At 34.8% G+C, this 23689-nt stretch overlaps 2 protein-coding genes and 1 long non-coding RNA gene across 3 annotated transcripts; 1 reads left to right on the forward strand and 2 right to left on the reverse strand.

Moving 5' to 3' along the window:
* The first annotated feature begins 4832 nt into the window (after nt 1-4832).
* Nucleotides 4833-8809, forward strand: LOC144422283 (uncharacterized). Its single transcript, XR_013475251.1, has 3 exons — nt 4833-5529; nt 6635-8172; nt 8606-8809. It is a non-coding gene; the product is annotated as an uncharacterized LOC144422283 (long non-coding RNA).
* A 4261-nt stretch (nt 8810-13070) lies between these two features.
* LOC144411704 (uncharacterized) lies at nt 13071-20022 on the reverse strand. The gene is made up of 10 exons (XM_078111863.1): nt 19763-20022; nt 19539-19685; nt 19156-19305; nt 17799-18477; nt 17498-17727; nt 17232-17371; nt 16509-16701; nt 15967-16065; nt 15710-15906; nt 13071-13849 (listed from the first exon to the last, which is right to left on the reverse strand). The coding sequence occupies exons 1-10, from the start codon at nt 19920-19922 to the stop codon at nt 13766-13768; spliced, it is 2079 nt and encodes a 692-aa protein (XP_077967989.1). The 5' UTR covers nt 19923-20022; the 3' UTR covers nt 13071-13765.
* LOC144422080 (uncharacterized) lies at nt 13880-15609 on the reverse strand. The gene is made up of 2 exons (XM_078111864.1): nt 14954-15609; nt 13880-14749 (listed from the first exon to the last, which is right to left on the reverse strand). The coding sequence occupies exons 1-2, from the start codon at nt 15053-15055 to the stop codon at nt 14459-14461; spliced, it is 393 nt and encodes a 130-aa protein (XP_077967990.1). The 5' UTR covers nt 15056-15609; the 3' UTR covers nt 13880-14458.
* Nucleotides 20023-23689: the final 3667 nt, after the last annotated feature.

The raw sequence follows: 23689 nt of genomic DNA on the forward strand, positions 1-23689 counted from the left end.
AATCTAGTATGACTTGTGCGAGTAATTCCAATTCTGCTGTTGTTTATTTTTTAGATTGCTTACTCTGTTTTTTTTAGTTTTCCCTACCTTCATCGTTGACCCTTGGTCCCTTACTGGCGGGCCTTTTTCATTTTCCTCGCTGCTCAGCGGTTGAACGTCTCCACTAGTTTTGTACAGCTTGCTGCTCAATTTTTATTATATTTTGCTTGTTAGTTTCTCGACCTAGGCTAGCTACTTTTATTACTTCTTTCATGCCTTCGCCTCCACGGTTTGCGTATATCATCCCGCTTCATCTTTTACGCTTGCTTGCTCTTTCTTCGTCATCTTGCTCACGCTGCTTCTTCCTTCATTTTTGTTTTTTATTTCCCGGGCTTTTCATTCCTTCACCTTGACGGTTTGCCTATATCCGCTTCATCTTTCACGCCTGCGCTTCATCATCATCTTGTTGTATTGTTGAGTCACTAAACTTCGCCTGCTTACATTTTTGACGGTTTGCATATCTGCTTCACCTTGGGATGTTGCAACTCCGTACAGCTTGCGTTGTTGTTTATTCTTGTTTCGCATCATCTCGCTTGCTTGCTACTTTTTGGACTGCTTACGGCTGCTGCCTCTTTCTTCCACCATTTCTGTTTTTTTTTTCACAAGTTTTTTTTAGTTTGCAGATCGTCGTTATTTTTTTCTTGCCGATTGCTCGTTTTTTCTTCTGCTACTTTCTTTCTTCATCCCTGGTTTCTTATCTCCAGGGGGCTTTTGAATTTCTTTTTTCAGTGACCGGCTCATTATATACGTTTGGATAACTAATTTTGTTACTTCGTTTCCTTGACTGGCTGGCCTACTGCGTGTTTGTTATATCTATGCTTAGATATTTATTTCTCTTAGACCGCTCAAATCTCGCTGATTCCCTGCTTTTTCCATTTCTGATTTCGGCGCGACCGCAATTCTCGACTCCTGCTGGCGTCCCTGTCACTTATTTTCTAATTTCTTTTTCTGACTTTCTTTGACGGTTTGGGCTGGCTGATCTGCCTGTCACTGGGCCGCTGTTTTAGTACTCCATAATTTCCACTCTATCTTTATTTGCAGTGTTTCTGCTGCTTTTCCGACCGTCGTCTCACCACCTCCCTCGAGCACCTGTCTTGTTGGTTGTGGCCTTCCCTACCAACTCGGTCTAACCAGTGGGGTTCCGACTCACCACTACCACCATACTTGACCTAATGTCTGACTATGCCTCTACGCTTCCCCTGCGCCACGGCTACTGACGAAGATCGAGTGAATCAGAATCTTACTTAATTAGCAACGTCACGCTTGGCCACCTACGACAATGCTAATTAACACAAAAAATATACATCGAACATACTGCGACTCAAAGCAGATGTATTCATGCGGTAAAGTAGGCCAAAGTCTGTATATATGGGTAAGCTAATGGAAGGTGTACATCGTGGGCTTTGGTGGGACTATCGCATACGCTGCTTTAACTATTGAATATGTGGATATTTGTGGATATACGTTTTTAACCGTGTTTCATTTTAGTTTACTTTTATCACAAAAAAATGCCCTTTTATGCAATCATCGGCGACAAGACACATAAAAGTAGTGAATCGGCAAACCCAATTTCTGACCGTCAGTGGAGAAACACTTAAACTGGAAAACGTTTCATCACATCATAGATTTTACATAACAACGTTGTTATGCATTGTATCTCTTTTGCTAAATAATCGTCTCATCTCTGATTTACTGTTAAATTTATAAACCATCTCACGAAGAAATGTTGAAATTGGTGTTATATTTTTTTTAGTTTTTTTTTTTGTGATGCCAAAATTGTTATCATATATTATCGACCAAAGATGTAGACTGCCAATCACATCATTCAACTTCGCAGGTTGCCTCAGCTAGCCCAATGACATATAACAATATCTCATTGGCCAGCCACAGCATTAGTCAATTCAGTGACATTAGTGATGTAACAATATGCCAAAAGATTTTTCTGGTTAATTTTATGATGAAACAACACTTATTTATCCCGAGGAAAAGTAAAGAATCATTAATCAGTATTTTATTTTGCTACCATCATGCAATACAACAATGTACAATACAACAATACCAAATGCGATTTTAGGCCGCGAGTCGAGGCCCTGAAAAAACGCCTAAAAAGTGAGTTTTGTAGCGCACATCAGGTAACTAACTACCTGAAAATGATTTTAAAATGTTCCTTAAAAATTAAGTAACAAATATTGCCTTGTTCCCACTTCAAAAGTTGCATGTTTTACGGAAAAGACGCTTTTACTACAAGAAATATGTGCTACGATCTGTCCTATATTCTCTACATTTCCGGCAATGAACAATGACTTCTGCATGACGTAACAATTGAATCCAATCAGCTGTTAGCGAGCGGATGAATCTTAGTTATTACTGTTCGATCTTGCGTTGAGTTAGGCAGCCTTTCCATAGCCCTGTTTAGTTATTATTAGTTAAGTTATGCTAAGACGTTGTTAAAAAGTATAAGAAGGTTTTAAACACTTGTAGATCCTTACCGCGGATATGGGCCGTGAGACGAAGCCTTGAAAACGCCCTGAAAATAAGTTTCGTAGCGCACATCTGGTAACTAGATAAATTCTTCAGTTTTGTGTGAAAACGAACATACTGAACGCATTACAGCTTGTTCCACAATCCTGATGCGAAATTGAATATAAAAGGTTCCCGGAAATTCAATAACCATAAGTTTACAACACATACATAAGAACTATGCAATTCGAGAGCCCTACAGCACACTAACACAAATGTATTCCTGTAATGTTTTACCTGACCAAAATCAGACTTCCTCAGTCAATCATAATTTATTAGGTAGATTACGAAAAATATGGCATACATGTAACCAACAACAAAATATACTTTAATTGTGTGACAGGAGTCGCGAGTGACCTCGAAAGGTCTTTAAGCAGTTTACAACAAGAACAGCATAAAAAGCTACATCCATTTTATAGAATCTATCAAACGTATTTATTTTTAAGCAATAAAGTCACAAATTAACATCGTGAGCACGAAAACACAAATAAATCAGTTATTTTTCACTTAGAAATTTACCGGAAAAGTCAAGAAAATTAAATGAATGTACAATATGTACATAACATAGTGAACAGAAATATTACAATTAGTCTTTTTTTAGTTTATGTGGTTATGTATTTGAACAAAGGCAATATATTTTCTAGAAACAGGACTACGACACTAACAAATGTCCAAAAAAACAAACAAATAAATGATACTTATTAAATCAACTGCAATATCTAATTCACTTTCTTCTGAATTGTTTTCGAAATCCACTATCTCGAAAATCGATTTTTCCTCTACAAGTTTACTGTGATTTTTGCAGTCAATACAAGAACAAAACTCTGTGCAATTTAAGTTGATTTTGGCACTCTTGCATAAATTATTTTGACTATTTTTCTTACACTTGCAGTTTGCCAACTCAAGAACTGATTTAAAGGCCACATGCTTCTTCAGTGAATCATTGTTGGGTGAGGGAGTATAATCCTTATGTTTGCCAGTGTTAAATAGACGTGCCCTGGTATCATTTACATTCTTCATATCCTCTTCATACAGTGAACAAACGAATTCCTCAGCTTTATTCTTAATGCCCCGTTAGCCTCAAAAGATCTTCATAGTTAAGAAAAAAAAATGAATTGAAAACCTCAATGAAGTCTCCAACATGAGTTTGATGGGCAGTTCCAATTGCACGAAGGGGTGCTTAAGTATTTCAATATGAATAGCCCATCTAAGCTGTTTGCAACTATTATGATTCTCATATACCTTTACGCTTCAAGACTTCTTGTTTAATCCATTTTATAGCACTGATAGCAGCAGGGATTAGAGCCTGCGTTAGATCGGATTGGTGGAACATTGCCGTTTTCTTTTGCAGTACAGTATCTAAAATGAGGAAGAAAATCATATTTGGAACAAACAGCATGAGTGTAAAAATACCACTAAATACTAACCACTACCTTGAATACATGATGCATTTCATCTGATGTACTCAATGAGCGTATATATGCTCATTGCATGTACTACAGTCCAACAGTGTTTGCATACCAGTACTAGAATATATCTACACTAAATTTTGATATAGGCCTATCCCAGTCTGAAATTCCCTATGACAGTATGAGTATGGACTATACACTACATCAACAGTCGGTCTACAACTTGATTTATCACCTCTCAATCGCTTTCAATGCTACTTCCTTTCCACTCCGGCATAACTTATCATTGCTTCCCATGTTCTTGTCGACTCAATGAATTTAGATTTAGACCAACCGAGATTAGTAAAATTGATTATTTCCTTCTCTTTCACACAAACGTGCATTACAGAAACAGCCATTAATTTCTATTTCCAAATATGCTGTGGCCTATATAGTAGTATAAGTCTGCTGAATAGTCAAGAAGAGTCATTAAATTAATCATAGACATTTCATGCAAGCCAGAAAATATCGTTGTTTGTGACATATTATTCTAGGTCTAGCCTTCCTTGGAGTTACCCAACGACTAACATACGGAGTTACCGCACCCTACCTATTTAACAACGTCTTATGAGCTAGTGCTCAACTAAAGATGCTATTTATGGTAAGGATATACAAGTGTTTAATATCTTACTTATACTTTTCAACACCTCCTTATAATAACTGAACTAATAATAACTGAAAAAAATATGGAAAGGCTACTCAACGCAAAAGCGAGCAGTAATAGTAGTACATCTGATATCCACCCGACCACGCAACAGGGGTGATAACTTTTTTGTGGCTTTGGAGCCAGGCCACACAAAAGGGGCCAGGCCACGGAGAAATCGGGGCCAGGCCACGGAAAAATCGGGGCCAGGCCACGGAGAAATTGGGGCCAGGCCACAAAATATTTGGGGCCAGGCCAGCGCATTCTTATTATTTTCATCTTGCACAGATGTACTAGTACCCATATTTGTTCAGTTATATTTTGTTTATAGGTAATGTGGAAACTGCCAAACTGGTAATGTTAAGACATGTACGGTACCGGTGCCGGTACAGGATAGAAAATGGAGCCACAGACTTGAGCAGTTCAGTAATATGGAGCCACACACAAATTCTGTTTTGAGGTGTGGATAAGTCTTATTTTTTGTGTGTTTAACAGGTCAGTAATGATCTTGAAGGTACAGGCAAACCTTATTAGTGAAAAGAATACGATTAAATCACATTTAACTAAGAATTTATTGCCTGGAAATACAGGATGGAAAATGGAGCCACAGACTTGAGCAGTTCAGTAATATGGAGCCACACTCAAATTCTGTTATGAGGTGTGGATTAGTCTTATTTTTTGTGTGTTTAACAGGTTAGTAATGATCTTAAAGGTACAGGCAAACCTCATTTGTGAAAAGAGTATGTTTGAATAGCATTTAACTGAGAATTTCTTGGCTGGAAGTACAGGATAGAAAATGGAGCCACACTCAATTTCTGTTATGAAAAGTGGATTAGTCCTATCTTTTGTGTGTCCAACAGGTTAGAAAAGATCTCGAAGGTACAAGCAAACCTTAATAGTAAAAAGAATCGAAATATATTTATATAATATATATTTAAGCGAAAAAATATTGCTTGGAAGTACTGCATAAAAAACACGAGACATTAGCCATAGTGCTATATTTATATCGCCGGATGAGAACAGAAGGGGCCTAAGTCACATTTTTGCAAAATTCACTTTTTTCAATATTTTGGGGTTTTGAGCCATGCTCTACAAGTTGGTGGTCTTGAAATCCTGAATTTCTCAATAATAAAAATTTTAGGTGGACTTAGGACTGTGGAAGTTAAGAACAGAATGGGCCTAAGTCCAGCTAAAATTTTTAATATTATGAAATTCAGAATTTCAAGACCACCACCTTGTAGAGCATGGCTCAAAACCCTAAAATACTGAAAAAAGATAGTCCTAAGTTCCAATATGATGGGCATGAACATCAGAAATGAAATGTCCGAAACTTACATCCCTAAAAATATTTTCAGTGCAACTTAGGCCTAAGTCACCTTGTTTTACCTTGCATCCCATACAAAAAAATTCAGAAGTTGTTGAGAACAGAATGGGCCAAAGTCCATTATGGGGTTAAAAAAGCAGGAAGGAATTGAAGCTGAAGTGCCAAAAATATTGATTACAAAGATATTCACATCCACATTAAAATAATCAGAGCTCAGGGGTTTACTAAGTGTGAATATCTAGAAATTCAAAAATAAAAAAATTCCAAATTGTTTTTTGCGTTTTTCTCAAAACTCAAAATTGTGACTTAGGCCTGTTCTGTTCTCATCCGGCGATATAGTCTGATATATATTTAAGCGAAAAAATATTGCTTGGAAGTACTGCATAAAAAACACGAGACATTAGCCATAGTGCTACTGTGCTTACCCGAAAAAAAGACCTAGCACGAATTTTAAAAATAATTTTAATATAAGCCCTCCCCTTAAAATAAGACCAAGTCAATACCGTGAGATTTTTTTATCCCCCTTACACGTTTTAAATGATTGATAATGATCTATGTTTTGCAGTTGTTTTGAATAAGAACGTGTTATTCATAAGTAAATAGATATTCTCTACTTTTTAATCATGTTTTTAATTATTTTTTTTTCATGGTTTTCAACAGGTTAGTAAAGATCTTCAAGTTACAGGAAACCCTAATAGTATGAAATCATGTTTGACTGTCTGAAAAGTAAATACTTTGAAATTTGTTGCCTGGAAGTGCAGTTTAAAAAGTGGATTCATACAGCGAGGTGATTCGGGGACGCAATGTCTGAATGTTGTTGGAAGTGGATTAGTCATAGTTTTATTGCATATAACAGGTTTGTAATGACGGTTGAGTTACTTTACAACAATAGTCTTAGTACCACAAGATTTGTTTCTAACTTATCGACACCTTGTGCCTTTTTGGGGAATTAATGTTTTTTGTTCAGTATATATGCTGATATGAGTCATGATCGCAGTGAAACAGATACTACTCGATAACTGAGGAATGTATACAAGAATTAGGCTGTAAGAAGCTGGTATCATATCAATTTGATCATAGATTATGAATAAGAAAGCTAATTTGTAGTTTACATTTACCAGGTTGGGAAAAATATTTCAAGCTTATCCCACTCAAACTATTTATAAGTAATACTCATATCAGACTGTATACATTTAAGCCTAATATTAAAATGTATATTATTTATTCGGAGCATTCATATCAGATAACATTAGCTGGCGCACTGGTCTTTTTATTTAAGACGGGTTTTGGGGAAAGCTTTGGTTCACACTTGTATATTCGTTCGTCATTCAAATGGTTAGAGTAGAGATTTAGGTATATATTTGTTTTTGAGACTTAGTAATTTCCATTCTCCTATGTTTTACGGTTACGACAGAAAGCTAAAAATACTTATTAATATTCCTTATTTCCTGGGAATGTAACACATAACTGCATTTCAGAAAGTCCTTATATTTCTATATCCACCTGAAGCATGCATAACATATTTGTATTATTTTCTTGTGATGATTACTACCACATGCATAATTGGATCTGATTTCAGGGATTGTTTCAATTGATAATGAAACCAGGAATCAAGCGAAAAAGTTTTACAATTACATTACAAAGATTAAATAGGATGGTAATATTTGGTATTATCTGCCTTGATCACATTATTGTAACAATACCTGTACAGATGAGACCTGAATACAATCCCCATGGTTACATTTCAAGATTGTGTCTAATAGTCAAGTCTGAATTTTGTACATTTGTTTTCCTAAAATAAGGTTTGCAAGTTCTTTCACAATTTTTATACTGTCTTTGGAGAAAGAGAGATGATCATCAAATGGTGTTCCCTATTAAGCACTCTGTTTTTTATACAAGTGTAAGACAATGTGAATTTTTTGCCACTATCGGTTTCATTTTTGAATATTGCCCAATCACTAATCATCATTGTAAAGAAATACATGTAATGCCTTTTGTATCACATGATAAAAAATTATTCAGTATAACTTTAACAAAAAACATAGTTTTTATGACATTTCAGGTGCTCACGTCGTAACAACATAAAAACAAGTATCCATGTTATTAATTTTGCTTCTCCAAAACATCGCGTACATAAAACAAAATAATGACGTAAAATTAGCAAGTGTGGTAATATGATTGATTCTGCATACTTCAATGTAAGTTTATCGTATAGTTTATACTGTGCTTTATAGCAGGACATAGGTAAAAACGGAATAAAACATAAAAATTAGCCCATTCATTCGTTTGCTAACCTGATGAGTTTTTGATAATCAAATGATCAATCAGGGATGGACCAAGCAGTCTCTAGTCGAATAAACATCATGTTAAATTTGAATTGATGATGATAAAAATGATGTGATAAGATCTATGAAACAGATTCTGTTAGATAAATTTCATCTCATATTGTTGCTAACAACCGTGCCATAAAACCCCACTCCCATTTAATTTTACGTTTTACCTGTATTCTCAAAATGGTGTGCAGGATCAAAAAGTATTTATTGGTGAAATTATGTATTTTGATTTCCAGTACTTTAAAATAATAAACCACTCAAGTCATCACGAATTTTAACATATTTTTTTGTTTTATAGCTCGGAGAGAAGAAATCAAATCATGGTGTCTGCTATGATGACAACAAAACGGACTTTACCGGTTTTGTATTGATACCTCAAGGTTAATATAGAAATTTGAGAAAATAGGCTCAAAACTACCAAATTCCCTTGAACCTCTGAACCAGTTCCAGTCTGGTGTTTGCAATTTTATTTTTGCATATTTTTCAATAAATGAAACAGGTAATCGCATGGATCTTGTATTCTGTAAGGGTAATTTATAACCGGGAGAAGAATATGTTCGTTCCCGTGGGAGTATTGGGATAAACAGTGGTTGGGCCTGCAATTTGTATGACAAATCTAAAACATCTTATAGTGTGTAAACCCCTGTCAATTGCATATATCAGTATGTACTTTAAAACTCATTTGAGCCACTGGTGGAATTATTCAGGCATTGATTGATGTACACATGACGAGGTGATAAAGAAGACAGGTAATATATATAAACTCTAATAATAATATGATATAAATAGACCCATTAATGAATCTATATTTATCTCTTTCTGAAATAATAAGCAGTTGGACCTGACAACATTATTTAAGAGTCATGTATGATATCCTATCGAGTTCGGTATTTTCCGTGATGCTTAAAAATGTGCTAGAGTGGTGCCCGTTTTCAAATCTGGTAACAAAAAGCATATATCGAATTATAGGCCAATCTCAGTGCTCCCAGTAATTTCAACTGTCTTTGAAAAATTATTAAATAGCCGGTTATTATGTTTTATAGAAAAACACAATATCATAACCAGATCTATAATGTACTAAGTTTCAGTTATTTAAAATTAATTATACAACAACACATATTCTCTGAACAAATTAACAATCGCAACAATATAACTTATTTCACTGAGTTTTGCCTGGTACACCAGAGCAGTACTTTATGTGTGATGTTCATGAGATGTGTATTACCGACATCTGCACATAGCCCAAATCTTATGACCCGGGGCATATTTTTTTCAATTATAAGTAAATATTTAAAATAAAATAATCACGCTGGCCTGGCCTCAGAGACACAAAAAAGTTACCACCCCTATTCAAATTTCAGCCATTGTGAAGTAGGTTACAGCAAAGTAATTAATAGGCACCAGTTAACGCTACAGTAAAAAGACAATGAATGTGGTGAGGAATATAAATATCTAGATATGGCAACCAGTAGGAATTTATCGCTCGCAAAAAAAATTTATCATCTAATTCTGCCGGCTGGTATTTGTGAGAAGCCAACTCACCACGGCAAGGTTCCAGCCTTTGAGTTGGATCTCTTTTTAAACAGAAGAAACCCAAGCATGGATAGGCAGATCGCCAATGCTTAGTAAAGAAACTGCTGTGGATGCCGTTGGCTGAACAAAGTTCAGCTCGTCCGCCTTCTGGTAAACCAAGGGTCCCACTACCCAAAGAGGTACGTGTGGATGCCGTTGGCCGGATAAAATCCAGCTCATCCGCCTTTTGGTATACCAAGGGTCCCACTACCCAAAGAGGTAAATTACTTGTGGATGCCGTTGGCTGGATTGCTCCAGCTCATCCGCCTTTTGGTATACCAGGGGTCCCACTACCCCTAAAACCATGCTGTTCTTTTTGGCATGGCATGGTTGTTGATTTAATTAAGCACTGCTTAATAAGCATAGCGGGCATCTCCATGATTTTTTTATTTTCACCCTCGCCTCCTTCTTCGAGTATTTTAGGCATTCTGAATGGAACCAGCGATCGCATGCATCACAACCAAGCTGTCAAACAAATGTGTGTGAAATTTTTATCAAAAACATAATAGGAGCCCACTCATTTAGGATACCATCACAACAAGCAACATGATGAAATGATTCCAGGCACTGGAGCAGTGCAGGAATGAATACAAAAGCTAACTCACGATATTGCCATCAGGTAGACATTACTAAGTGCAGCCCTTCATCTGGACAAATTCAGATACTACCAGGGCTCCCAAACTATTTTACCCCAAAGATTCGTATACAGAATCTCGGGATTACAGACGTGTCTTTCAGATAATATACCTAGCAGTGCGCCTAAATATATTTTAGTACATCTAACTTCAAAGTGTTATATATTGATAAAATAACCTTCGAAAGTATAAATAAAATCAGTAGAAGGAATTCCTCATATATCTAAGTTATCGAGTTGAGATACGTTATTATTTACGTAAAAATACGAGTTTCAGTATTTCCAGTTTGAGATTAAGCCATACTTTTAGGTACAATTACTACGGGAGTCACTTTCCTAGTCACCGAGTTATAGGACTAAAATAAGGAAAATTGAAATAAAATTATAACCTGGTGCACATACTTCTGGAGCACCAAATTTCCACCCTTCTTGCGACCCTCTCCAAACTAAGCCCATTGGCGCCATACCCTAGATACGCCACTGACAAATATTAATTTATAATGTAATTTTAAAAAATAAATGTGAGAACAAACCCAAGTTCCATGAGGCGTCGCAGTGCCACACATGCTGCACACATCGATCATATCTAAGAACATTGAGGTAAATATAAATAGAATGAACACACAAGTTCACACTAGACCAACGGTTCTCAACCAGTGGGCCACTGCTGGCCACAGAGCTAATGATAATTGCTAGTTTAATTTATGTCAATATTGCTTTGATTTTAGGCTGCTTTCTGCTATGGCTTAAACTTTCATTCTGAATATTTAAGTGAAAGTGTCCATTTTCAAACAAACATCTTGATTTTTCTTGTAGTTTTCCCCTTGCAACAAAAATCGACCATGAACGAAAAAAGGTTGAGAACCACTGCAGTCAGTTGAGGCTTGCTTCCTCCACCATCAATTTCATGCATCTGAGACTAATCGTATATTTCAATACCTGACATTTCCAAGATCTCTTCAGCTATTTGTAACCTGTATCTTTTAATATCTTCTAATGTCGACTGAAAAGTAACTCTATCAAAACTATTAAGCAGTAAGCTCTCTGCAATCTGAACAAAACATTTAATATTATGAATTATAATATACCTATTGAAAATGGCTCAAAATTTTCTATAACCTCACCTTCATGACAAATACCCCGCAGCTGGAACCATCAGTTTGTATTGGATGTTTAATTTTTCCACTTTTGAAACATGTTATTGACTCCTTAATTCCCTCACCCTCTCTTAACTGCAGGAATTCACTTGAAATAAGAAAATCGGGGTAAATAATGGCAAACATAAATTACTGTAATCAAATCTGTCCTATTGTTTGAAAATTTATTATACCTAACGCTCCTTTCAGCATCTTGGCTTTCTTCTAGGTTGCTACCGACCGGATCCACTAAATATAATATCCGCCCAGTAATGTTGATCACCTAACAAAAAAATTTCAAATAACTTTCAAGTAGATAATCAAGAGAATGAAAAGCGAAGATGGCAATACCAAAAGTTTCCAATGATTATCATCCACGTTCCATATTCCGACAATAATTTCATAGGCCGAGAATGATATCTGAAAATAAACAAGGATCATTTACAAATATGGGATATTTATGAGCAAAAACCTTCATCACAAAAGAGCTCAAACATACATCAAATACTGCAACTTCGTTGATTAGCTCTATTTTATCTACCAAAATTTTTCAAAAGAAAAGAAACAGACCTTCGAAAGTAATTGACGGGAAAGAACAGGTCTGTTTCTTTCCAATATATTTTTGGTCAAAAAGGAGTCTAATATGTAGACTTTCTTTGTGCATCTTGCCGCCAATATTGATAAATATATTTCGATTGCCTATAACGAGAAAATTTTTTTATTTTAGTAAAATCATACGAACCCATGGAGTCTACATAGCAAATGCTTATCTTTTGATTTGTAAGAATTCAGATTTGTTTTACAGTCATCAATTAGTATAAGCTATTTATTATATTCAGCAAGAAAGATGAAATTTGTCAAATACATAACATTTGGGGCAAAGCGCTAGCCCATTAAAATTTTCTTCATTGATATATTCAAGTGCAAATGAAATTACTTACTTCATCCATAATCCAACGGTGGGGTTTCAAGGAGGTAAATCCTTTCAGCCAGATTTTTCGTTGAGCATGCGTTGCAATTATGATTTCAGGTAAATCATCTTCGTCTTTCTTGATAAGCAACCACATAGTTTCTGCATTCGAGGGTATTTTTCTAATAACAATTAAAATTCCTATGAATCAAAACTGTATGTCAATTAACGGGGACAGTTGCCACATTGAATGAGGAAATTTGCTAACTTTGTAACCCTAAGGCAAATTTGATATATGAATGATGGTGAAAAAATTTGATAAAATATAAAACTTAATAATTTTACTTTTTAATTTCTAATTTTGTAGAGTTTCCCAGAATGTCGTCTTTCATCAATTCCTCCTCACACTTCTCTAGTAAAACTTCAGCTACCTAAAATTCATATTGACAAGTAATGAACCAAATGTACAAGTAAGAAAATAGTGCAATGGAGCATTTATTTCAACATCAATTGTAATTTTATAACAGACAAAATAAACTACTGACAATGAATTTTAGTCAGTGTTATGACTTACATAAAATTCAATGAAAAAATAAACAAAAAGCAATTACTATGGCATTTTGTGAAGAAAGTTGGTGATCAGGAGTACGAAGCAGACGCCGGTCTGTAAACAATCAAAATATATTTATAAAGAAACATGCATTTTATGTGTATTTTATGCACATCAAACAACATTCAAGAATTTTCTCCTTTCCTCACAGAGAACTAAAATCAAAATTTAATCAAATACATGCTAAGAACTTTTTGAACCAGAAATAATTTGGGATATGAAAATATATATTAAAAAATTATGAATCAAAATTGGATCAAATACGGTACATGCCAAGATGAAAAATATATATACAGGGTGTCCAAAAAATTTTGCCTCAAGTTCATATTAATAATAAATAAAAATTTCATAAAAAATAAAATTCATTGTATGATAAATGAGAACAACAAAGACAAAGAAATTTTAAATTGTTATTACTATAAAATCGGGCGAAATTTTTTGGACACCCTGTATATAAAAAATTATCACTAAAATTTCCTCAATCTAGCAACTGTCATGTCATTTTTTATGGTTAACCTTGAGGGAGTGGGATCGCAATTCCTCTTGCATCAATCGTCACACCACCACATGTTTTTTCCATTACATTCATGATAGTTTTATTTATCCTCACATTCTGGAGGTGCATAATCAATCGACTCATAAATATGAAATTGATAGTATCCATGTTGCAAAGAGAGTACCTGTGAAGTAATCAAAATGACATTAAAAATCATAACTATATTAAGATTACAGCAATTCACAGAATCATATTTTCAGAAACATTTACGTAAGCCAGGGGTCGGAAACCTTTTTCGACAAAATCTGCTAAATTTTAACTGCAAAATTCTGCCTTGTGCCGACCAAAATTAAAAGCAATGCTTTGTTAAATAATAAACCACTCAAACATATACAGACAGACTCACTATTCTGGAAAATATCAGTCCGACAAATAGATTTGAAAACCTTTTTTATTCTATATCAGTGACACTTCTACTGCTGCATTACCGCTAATAGACATTTTTACATTGGGTTTATATTTTGTAATTTTCAAAGAAATACACAAACTACGGGTTTCATCCCTCAGGCTACTCCTGTTACGAGACTTAAACAAGTTCATAACTGAGAACAGAGATTGACAAGCATATGTAGATAAAAACATTAAATGAACACCTAGTTTCATCAGATAATTCAGAGTTTGAAACTTCTTATCTGAAGGAGAATGATCTTGTTTCTGATACCTCGCTCGCGTGCCGAATAAATGGGCTCACCCCTGACCAAAGCCAATAAAAATGTTTTGTCTCATTCCTAATTTACCTGTCTCGGGCCATTACAGCATTTTGCTGTTCTGCTACACTTGAGTTTACGTCAAGCATGCAATTCCGAAGATCTCGAAATGACCTTTCAGGTCCTTTCTTTTTAGATTTAGTATGAAACCTGTCGAGTAGGCTGTAATACTTTTCAGGATTTGCATCTGGGTCTATTTCTACTTTTTTTAACAAGCCCTCCTTTTGTAGTAATAAATTTTTTTTGCTCCACTCGTATAGCATGCCTTTATATGGCTCAAACATGTCTGGGAGGCGATTTTCACCATGATGAGCAACCTGAAAGAATCAATACTTCTGATCCATATGTTATTGCAACTAAGATAAACCAACATAAACTTTCACACTCTATGCTTCATAATATAATTTCAAGTTCTAAACATTGATACTGAGAATTTTAAAATCCATCTTCAAATATTGAGAGATTGGATTTCTGAATTGAGAAATAAACATTCCGATTTGTAACCTCTCACTGAAAACTACCTGTGATGCAATATCCGAAATGTATACATTTGGACGTTGTATAAATGACAATAATCCATCGACATGGTCCCTTGCCGATTCCTGTCGAAGAGTGTATTTCATATACACACACACGCCATGTGGACATCTAAAATGAACGATGCCACCTAGGAGTAGAAAGATATATCTTCAGGCATATTGTTGGTACAAAATATGAGTACGCAAGTGTTACAAGGGCATTCTGAAACCTGACACTTTATCATATGGCCAGTTATGCACATTCATGTATACTAAACTTCACAAAAGGAGCTCAATATGTCATAGATTTCCGCCCTTGTTCATAATATTTCTTCTGAAATATAAAAAATATGATATAAATATTTCAAGACAAAATTGTACCACCACATTTCTTCATGACCTTGTACATTTTCGGATGTATATCTTTAAAAAGTACTGATTCATGCAATCTGTTTATGATCTGTTCTTTATTTCCTCCATCACTCAATCCAATTCTACAACACAGGTCCTTCAGTTTCGCAAGGCTCTGAAAGTCCCAACAATTTTTTTTCTTTTTCTACACTCCTGAAACTACACTTCAGGAAACAACAAATGATAAACAACAAATTGTGCATATCTCAAATCTACTAAAACGCAATATATTTACAATTGATCCTATCATTTTGCTTCACTCAGCTCATCTTATCCCCAGCCCAGTACATATCCATAATATACTTCTTACTAATATCACATTCATCCTACTCCATTAGCTATACTCACATTTGCTTTGTCATGAAGTATGTTCATGATTTCTTCATGGGTGACGGTTCCATCTGATTCTTTTTTTTTATCAGGGGCTTCAACCAAAACACCCTTTTTATATTCAGTGTTGAGGACTACGCCTCTTGATTTTTCGCCAATCCATGGTACTATTGTATCATATCCAATCTCATTTTTCCATGGATTACATTGTGATCCTGAATACAAGCTTATTGCTATAATATCATGAGTATAAAAAAAACAAATACAAATCATACCATAAATTCCACGCCCCAGAATCTCCATTTGATAGTTTGACCAGGATCTTTGGCAGTCAACTTCATCCCCTTGGGGGATAGAACTTTGTGGAGTTTTTGCTAAAATAACATTTATTTTTAGCCTCAAAGTTTTATAATCAATGAATAACATTGAGCCAAAATCTAAAAAGGTGCCGAAATTTCTAACTTTCGCAATGCAGACTTATCTAATCATTTGTCCAATTTTTTTTGCTATGATTTTTAATGCCTTATTCAATGCCCTTTATTTAAATGCATATTGCACTGTCATAGTGCAATCATATTTACATGGTTAGGCTAAAGAATGGTGCTTCTATATACCATATGTCCGTATGTTGATTTCCTATTGTTAGAATCAAATTACAGCATAACATTGCACGATAGCATAAACAAACAAAAATGCATAGCAAAATACATGTGTGGCAAGTTTATTATAGTGCGAGGGGGTAGATAGTAATGTAAAATACAAAGGTTACATCTACTATTGTGATTCAATGCCTGGTGCAATTAAGAGTGTGAGTTACCTTCTCGGACACATGTGTTCTTCCAATTGCCGTCTCCAATCAACACCTTGGGATTAGATCCACATTTGTAACATACGAAATCATAATCAATATCGAGTAATGCACAAAAGTGATAAAAACCATTTCTTATTGTTGTTTCTTCCACAGAGTCATCGAACAATGTCCTTAGACTAGTACCAACAGATATGTGATTCTGGAAATGGAAAAAGATTTCTCATTACCCTTGAATACGAAAAACATTTGGCATCTGGAAATATATATTATGAAGCAATTGATGTGGTACATCTCTAGTGGATAATATAGTTGCAAATTATCAGATCTGGAATTTTTTGCAATTCACTGTTTTATGTTATGCATCTACGAACAAATGTAAATAAAATTAATTTGTGGCACTTTTACATGATTAAGATTCTATTAAATTGTATCTATTTAAGTAATTATCTCAGTTAATTATCAATCTAATTATAAGTATAATTTTATTATCATTTTGTATGGGAATTCATAGGAGTAATCATGATCATAATATCACAACTTTTTTCAGGACAATAACATGACTGACATCTAAGACACACAGCAGTATATTAGATATTTTTTAGGTATGCAACCGGTAAATAAATGGAAAAGGTTGGCAAAATGGATGGCACCCTATACACAAGGTTTACTCACAAGTAAGGACTATGGGCAATTAAAATAACAGTTGATAAAACAAAATAGAAAACCTACTTCCACTCCTTTCATCAAATAGACACATAGCTTTAATGAAAGAATCGTTCTATTATTGAAGTTATGAAATCCACTTTGGTACTCTTGGAATCTAACAATCAATCCACATGACACACATTTTTTATTCATTATGGTAATTCCTGAGATAAAAAAAAAATATGAAATTCATAAACTTTGATTACCAGAGTCATCAAGCAAAGTACGAAAATAGTTGAACAATCTTCACAATAGTAATTTTACAAGCACTGTATTAGTAGTAATCTCACCATTCCACTTCTGACCCAGACTGTACACTGTTGCCTTTTTCCTTTCAAATATCATCAAATCACCCTGGCAGTGAGGGCAATGATTTTCAGGAGGACAGAAAATATCAGGTGGGGATAATTCACTCAAATGCGTTATCATTCTTGACGAATGATCGAAAGGTATTTTTTTAGACATCAAATACTTCATTGAAAGGACATCCATCTCAGAAATTGTTCGGGTACTGGGAATACTGAAATAAAAATCAACATAAATAAGATTGAAGGGTCAAAATGTCCAACACCTGATATTTATCACTCATACCTGGTTTTCTTGAACAGATCTGCATCATTCGATGCTAAATTCCACTTGCATAAAATTTCGTGAATGCATGTCCTCGTTTCATTAGAAATGGGACATGCACAAGACCAGCGACAAATATCTTGGTCGAATGTTACTCGAACTCGACCTAACTTCGAATAATACTGCGCTGTTTCCTCAAAAACGGAAAAGTATATTTGTCTATCTTTATACCCAAGACTAGCGAAGTCAAGACGAACAGCAAGGGGACAACATTTATCATTGCAAGCATTCAACAAATTTAAGCACAGCTCTTCCCTCTCTGCACCTATCATATTTATTCGCCTCAAATATGATAGTGCAGAAATTTGCAGAGTGTTGCCGGTACTTGTTACCATTTGTGCATTATTTACAGCCTCTAGATGGACACACTCGAATCCGGGATTTTGCGAATTTTCCATTGCATGAAGACAATTACTATTAGAACACCTACTGACACCAAGTTTCAAATGCTTCTGAACATGAATTGGTGCCAGCAAACCGGCTGACTGAGCAACCATGTAGATTCCATTTGCGGAATCAACACATATGCATGGATGTTTTACTTGTATAATTTTATGTTCTATCTGTCCATGATTTCTCAACGAAATCAAGTTGACAAAACACTTTCCACATATACGGCATTGATACATAGCACTTGCATCTGAAAATACATAAATTTCAAAACATTCAGTCATGTTACCACAATGACATGCCTCAAACTTATTTCAATGACACTGACAATGAGAAGCCTTCACATAAATAGTATAAAACCCACAATTCTCATTTAAATATGTAATTCTTTTTTAGTTATATAAAGCCAGCGTCTGTAAACTTTTGTTGTTCGTGGGCCAAAATCAAAGGCTGCAAGTCATTGGCGTGCTGCACATGTTTTTTGGAAAGTTAAAAACCGAGGGAATAGCCAATGAATCATATTTTTTCACACAGATTTTAGTTATATTTCGAGCAACGTGCGAAGACTGATCATTTGAATATTTTATGCACCATTAAACCATTTGCACTCAGCATCAACTTTTTGCGTTCTATTTCCATTGGTCTAATGACAATCAATTTATAGGCCCATTAAACGAATGATTGTGAATTATATACTTGTTAGGTTATAATATAATTTATCGTCTCAAAACAAATTCTGTTACGTAAAGAATATAATCTTCGATACAGTTTTTTGTTTATATAATTCAGTAAAGCGTCACGGGTCGGATTATATTGTTCTTGCCCGCGGGCCGTAGTTTGCCCACCCTTGGTATGAAGTCTAATATAACAGCTTGATTACTATTCAACTAGCAACTTGAAAAACAAATGCCAAATATAAATCAATCACCATATTCAATTTCCTTCTTTGTTTTTGCATAACCATACTGTTCCGGTATGACCGAAAACAATGTATTTTCTTGTAATCTCCTTTTTTTGAATCCATCGCTTTTCAGGCCGCTTTTTTGATTACATTCCAATTTTGAACTACAGCATTTCCCTCAATTCAAAATATCAACATGAATAATTCACGGTTATAAATATAATAACATTATCAGGCTGTGTATAACATTGTCAATAATTTTATAATAGATAAGGGATGTATTTCTGAAGTAACTTGCAATTCAACACAAACTCCGGTCTTATACCAAACTCCAGTCTTATTACTGAATATATCACCAAAATTTGATTCTAATGAAAATAGAAATATTCTATTTGATATACATATATTACCTCTTTGAGAAGATAAGTGACTTTTCAAATAAGCACTTCTTCCATACATTTTAGGGCAGTAGGGACAGTGAAAATGACTTCTTTTTTTTTCTGACTCACTTTTGCGAAACAATGCAAAACACTTCCGGCGACATGGCAAGATAAACACTGAAAAAAAACGGAAATAAGTTAGTTGGTGTTCAGTATTATAAACAAATTAAAATTTATAAAACTCGCCAACTGACCGTTAGAAAATGAAATGGCATTATTTAAATGCATCACTTCTAAATGCTTCCCCAAATGCACAATCGCAGTTTTTGGATGACAAAGAGGACATTCACTTCCACTCGACAACTTCTCTAGAATTTCTGATTTGGACCCTTCGAATGCTCCATTATATTCCATGTCCAAACTTAATATTTTGCATCCAACCAACCTGATACAGTCTGACAGTGATGCAGGTGTATCGGCACAACAAAATAAAATATTAGAATGTATAACTTTACGTAAAATACCAACACTGAAACAAAATTGAAGTATTGGATATCAGCATATATATATATATATCCAGTACGGAAGTATTTTACTATTAGTTCGATACCGGCTTCAAAAACTAATTTTGAAACAGCAAACACAATGACAGAAAAGCTGTCATTTGTAACCGTATTTTCAGCTGCAATCTTGCACTTTACGGTCTGCATCAGCAGATCAGTGATCAGGCCAGCAATAAATAAAATATAAGTTAAATCCTTTATCCAATTTTCACAATCAAACTAGCAAGCAATATACCTCCCTCACATTAAGTAATACATTCAGACATTTGTAATGAGTACCGGTAAGTGTTCGAATACATCATTTTACTGGGTTGTAACATACCTGCATACGAGAGAGAGATTTATTGATTCGTCAACCAAAACAAATATGAATATGAAAGCATAAATACAAATAAATAAACACTGTTTATGGTAAAGACTGGAGGGAGCGATACGACCATACGGTCATCCAAGTCAGCTCCCCCCAAATTCACTGTTATGCATAAGATTCACAGGTATTGGATGACTATGTGTGTAACAGCTAATTATAGAGTATTATACACTTGAATAATTGTAAAAAGCACAATTACAAGGGGCTAATGATTTCAGTTAGTTATCACGCTCATATGATCATTGATCCATGCATATTAAGAAAAAATTACTAGGGGTCTGGAGAATTACTAATATGGAGAACAAATTGTGGTAGTTATACCCAATGAGCGTATTTGGATAATTATTATTGTAAATGAAAAGGAATATAAATGAAAAAAATTAAAATATTGGATTTACGAAGATAGGATTAACTTTGGATCATGAAAAACAATTAAAACACAATGTGAATATGAAGATCAATATCAATGACTACTGAAAGGGATTTTTCAAAGTACAAGAAGGGGGTTTGTAATCAAATATCCAAATAACTAATATCATTAATTAACAAGGGATGAAAAATAGAACTCTGAAACCAAATTGGGGTCTGTAGAGATCTAAGTTCTAGTGTCTACAGGGGGTGTACTGTGGAACGGGTGTACCCATTTAAACATTTTCATCAAACAACAAAAATCTCAAAAGGTAATTGAATATATCAAATATAAAGGAAACTTCCAGCAATATTAAATTTTCAAATAGTTCAAATACCTATAGCAGTGCTATTGATAGGAAGTGGAGCTAATGTATTTGTGTTAATTAGCCAAAATATAGTAAAATTTTTACAATCAGGGATGTAGAGGGATGAATATTTAAACTCAAACTTCACTTACTATATTGTGAATAGAATATTAATTTGAGTTTGAAAATTGTCTATTGATTTGAAGGATACAAAGAATTGCGCTTTATTTGATAGAAAAAAAATGGATGGAATTCAATATTATGCTAATCCAGCCACTATCTGGAAAAACTATTTCAAAGTTGGGTCATACATGAAAGGAGGATTATATATATGTAATCGAATATTACAACATTATATAGAATATCCACATAACTGATTTGGTTGATTATATTTTTGCAATATTAGACCAGCGGAATTAATCAGTTGACAACTTTTGAGTTGTTGCATCAATATTAAGCCAAGAATAAACTACGGTACATCATATACAACTAATTTCAAAACAAGTTATTCAGTTGAAACTTTCTGAGAAACTAATTCAGAGGATACAAGTTCAAAGTGCGATCATACATGAAATGAGAGTTATATACAGTATTTATATTCAAATATTACAATATTATGCAGACCACCAGCAGAAATGATTTGATTGAATTTTATTCCTGCAATGTAGGACCATCAGAAATACTCTTGTGGCAGATTTACAAATTGTTAAATTAATATTTGATCATGATCCACTACAAGGAGAACAACCAGTTACAATACTGATTATGTTATTCAAAGTTCCCAACTTGCAAAATGTACCGGTACCGGTATTTCCAGGCAATAAATTCTCGGTTAAATGTGATTCAAGCGTATTCTTTTCACTAATAGGGGTTGCCTGTACCTTCAGGATCATTACTAACCTGTTAAACACACAAAAAAGAAGACTAATCCACATCTCAAAACAGAATTTGAGTGTGGCTCCATATTACTGAACTGCTCAAGTCTGTGGCTCCATTTTCTATCCTGTATTTCTAAGCAATAAATTCTCGGCTAAATGGGATTCAAGCGTATTCTTTTCACTAATAAGGTTTGCCTGTACCTTCAAGATCATTACTAACCTGTTAAACACACAAAAAATAAGACTAATCCACTTCTCAAAACGAATTTGAGTGTGGCTCCATATTACTGAACTGCTCAAGTCTGTGGCTCCATTTTCCATCCTGTATTTCAAAGCAATAAATTCTCGGTTAAATGTGATTCAAGCGTATTCTTTTCACTAATAAGGTTTGCCTGTACCTTCAAGATCATTACTAACCTGTTAAACACACAAAAATAAGACTAATCCACTTCTCAAAACGAATTTGAGTGTGGCTCCATATTACTGAACTGCTCAAGTCTGTGGCTCCATTTTCTATCCTGTATTTCTAAGCAATAAATTCTCGGCTAAATGGGATTCAAGCGTATTCTTTTCACTAATAAGGTTTGCCTGTACCTTCAAGATCATTACTAACCTGTTAAACACACAAAAAATAAGACTAATCCACTTCTCAAAACGAATTTGAGTGTGGCTCCATATTACTGAACTGCTCAAGTCTGTGGCTCCATTTTCCATCCTGTATTTCAAAGCAATAAATTCTCGGTTAAATGTGATTCAAGCGTATTCTTTTCACTAATAAGGTTTGCCTGTACCTTCAAGATCATTACTAACCTGTTAAACACACAAAAAATAGGACTAATCCACTTCTTAAAACGAATTTGGGTGTGGCTCCATATTACTGAACTGCTCAAGTCTGTGGCTCCATTTTCTATCCTATACTTCCAGGCAATAAATTCTCGGTTAAATGTGATTCAAGCGTATTCTTTTCACTAATAAGGTTTGGTTGTACCTTTAAGATCATTACTAACCTGTTAAACACACAAAAAATAAGACTGATTCACTTTTCATAACAGAATTTGAGTGTGGCTCCATATTACTGCATATCACCCTGGCCTGGCCCCAATTTCTCCGTGGCCCGGCCCCGATTTCTCCGTGGCCTGGCCCCGATTTCTCCGTGGCCTGGCCCCGATTTCTCCGTGGCCTGGCCCCATTTTAGTGGCCTGGCCTCAAAGCCACAAAAAAGTGACCACTCCCTCTCCGACCACGGGGGCTCCACCTACAGCTGACTAATTTGCTTGTTACGTCATGCAGAAGTCTGCGTTCATTGGCCCATGATACCGGAAAAGTAGAGAAAATAGGACAGATGGTAACACATATTTGTTGTAGTAAAAGCGTCTTTTCTGTAAAACGTGCAACTTTTGGAAGTGGAAACAAGGCAATATTTGTTATTAAATTTCTAAGAAACATTTTAAAATCATTTTCAGGTAGTTACCTTATGTGCTCTACGAAACTGAAAGATGAATGACCTCGGCTCGCGGCCTATTTTTGATTACTCTTCGAACGCGACGCGGGCTAAGATAATGAAGACGAGGACCACATCTGAACCGTGAACCGATTATATTAATTGAAATTATTTTTTTTAATTTAAGCTAGGTAATAAAGTAAATCCTAACCC

Source organism: Styela clava, chromosome 4 (assembly GCF_964204865.1).
Source record: "Styela clava chromosome 4, kaStyClav1.hap1.2, whole genome shotgun sequence".
NCBI lineage: Eukaryota > Metazoa > Chordata > Ascidiacea > Stolidobranchia > Styelidae > Styela > Styela clava.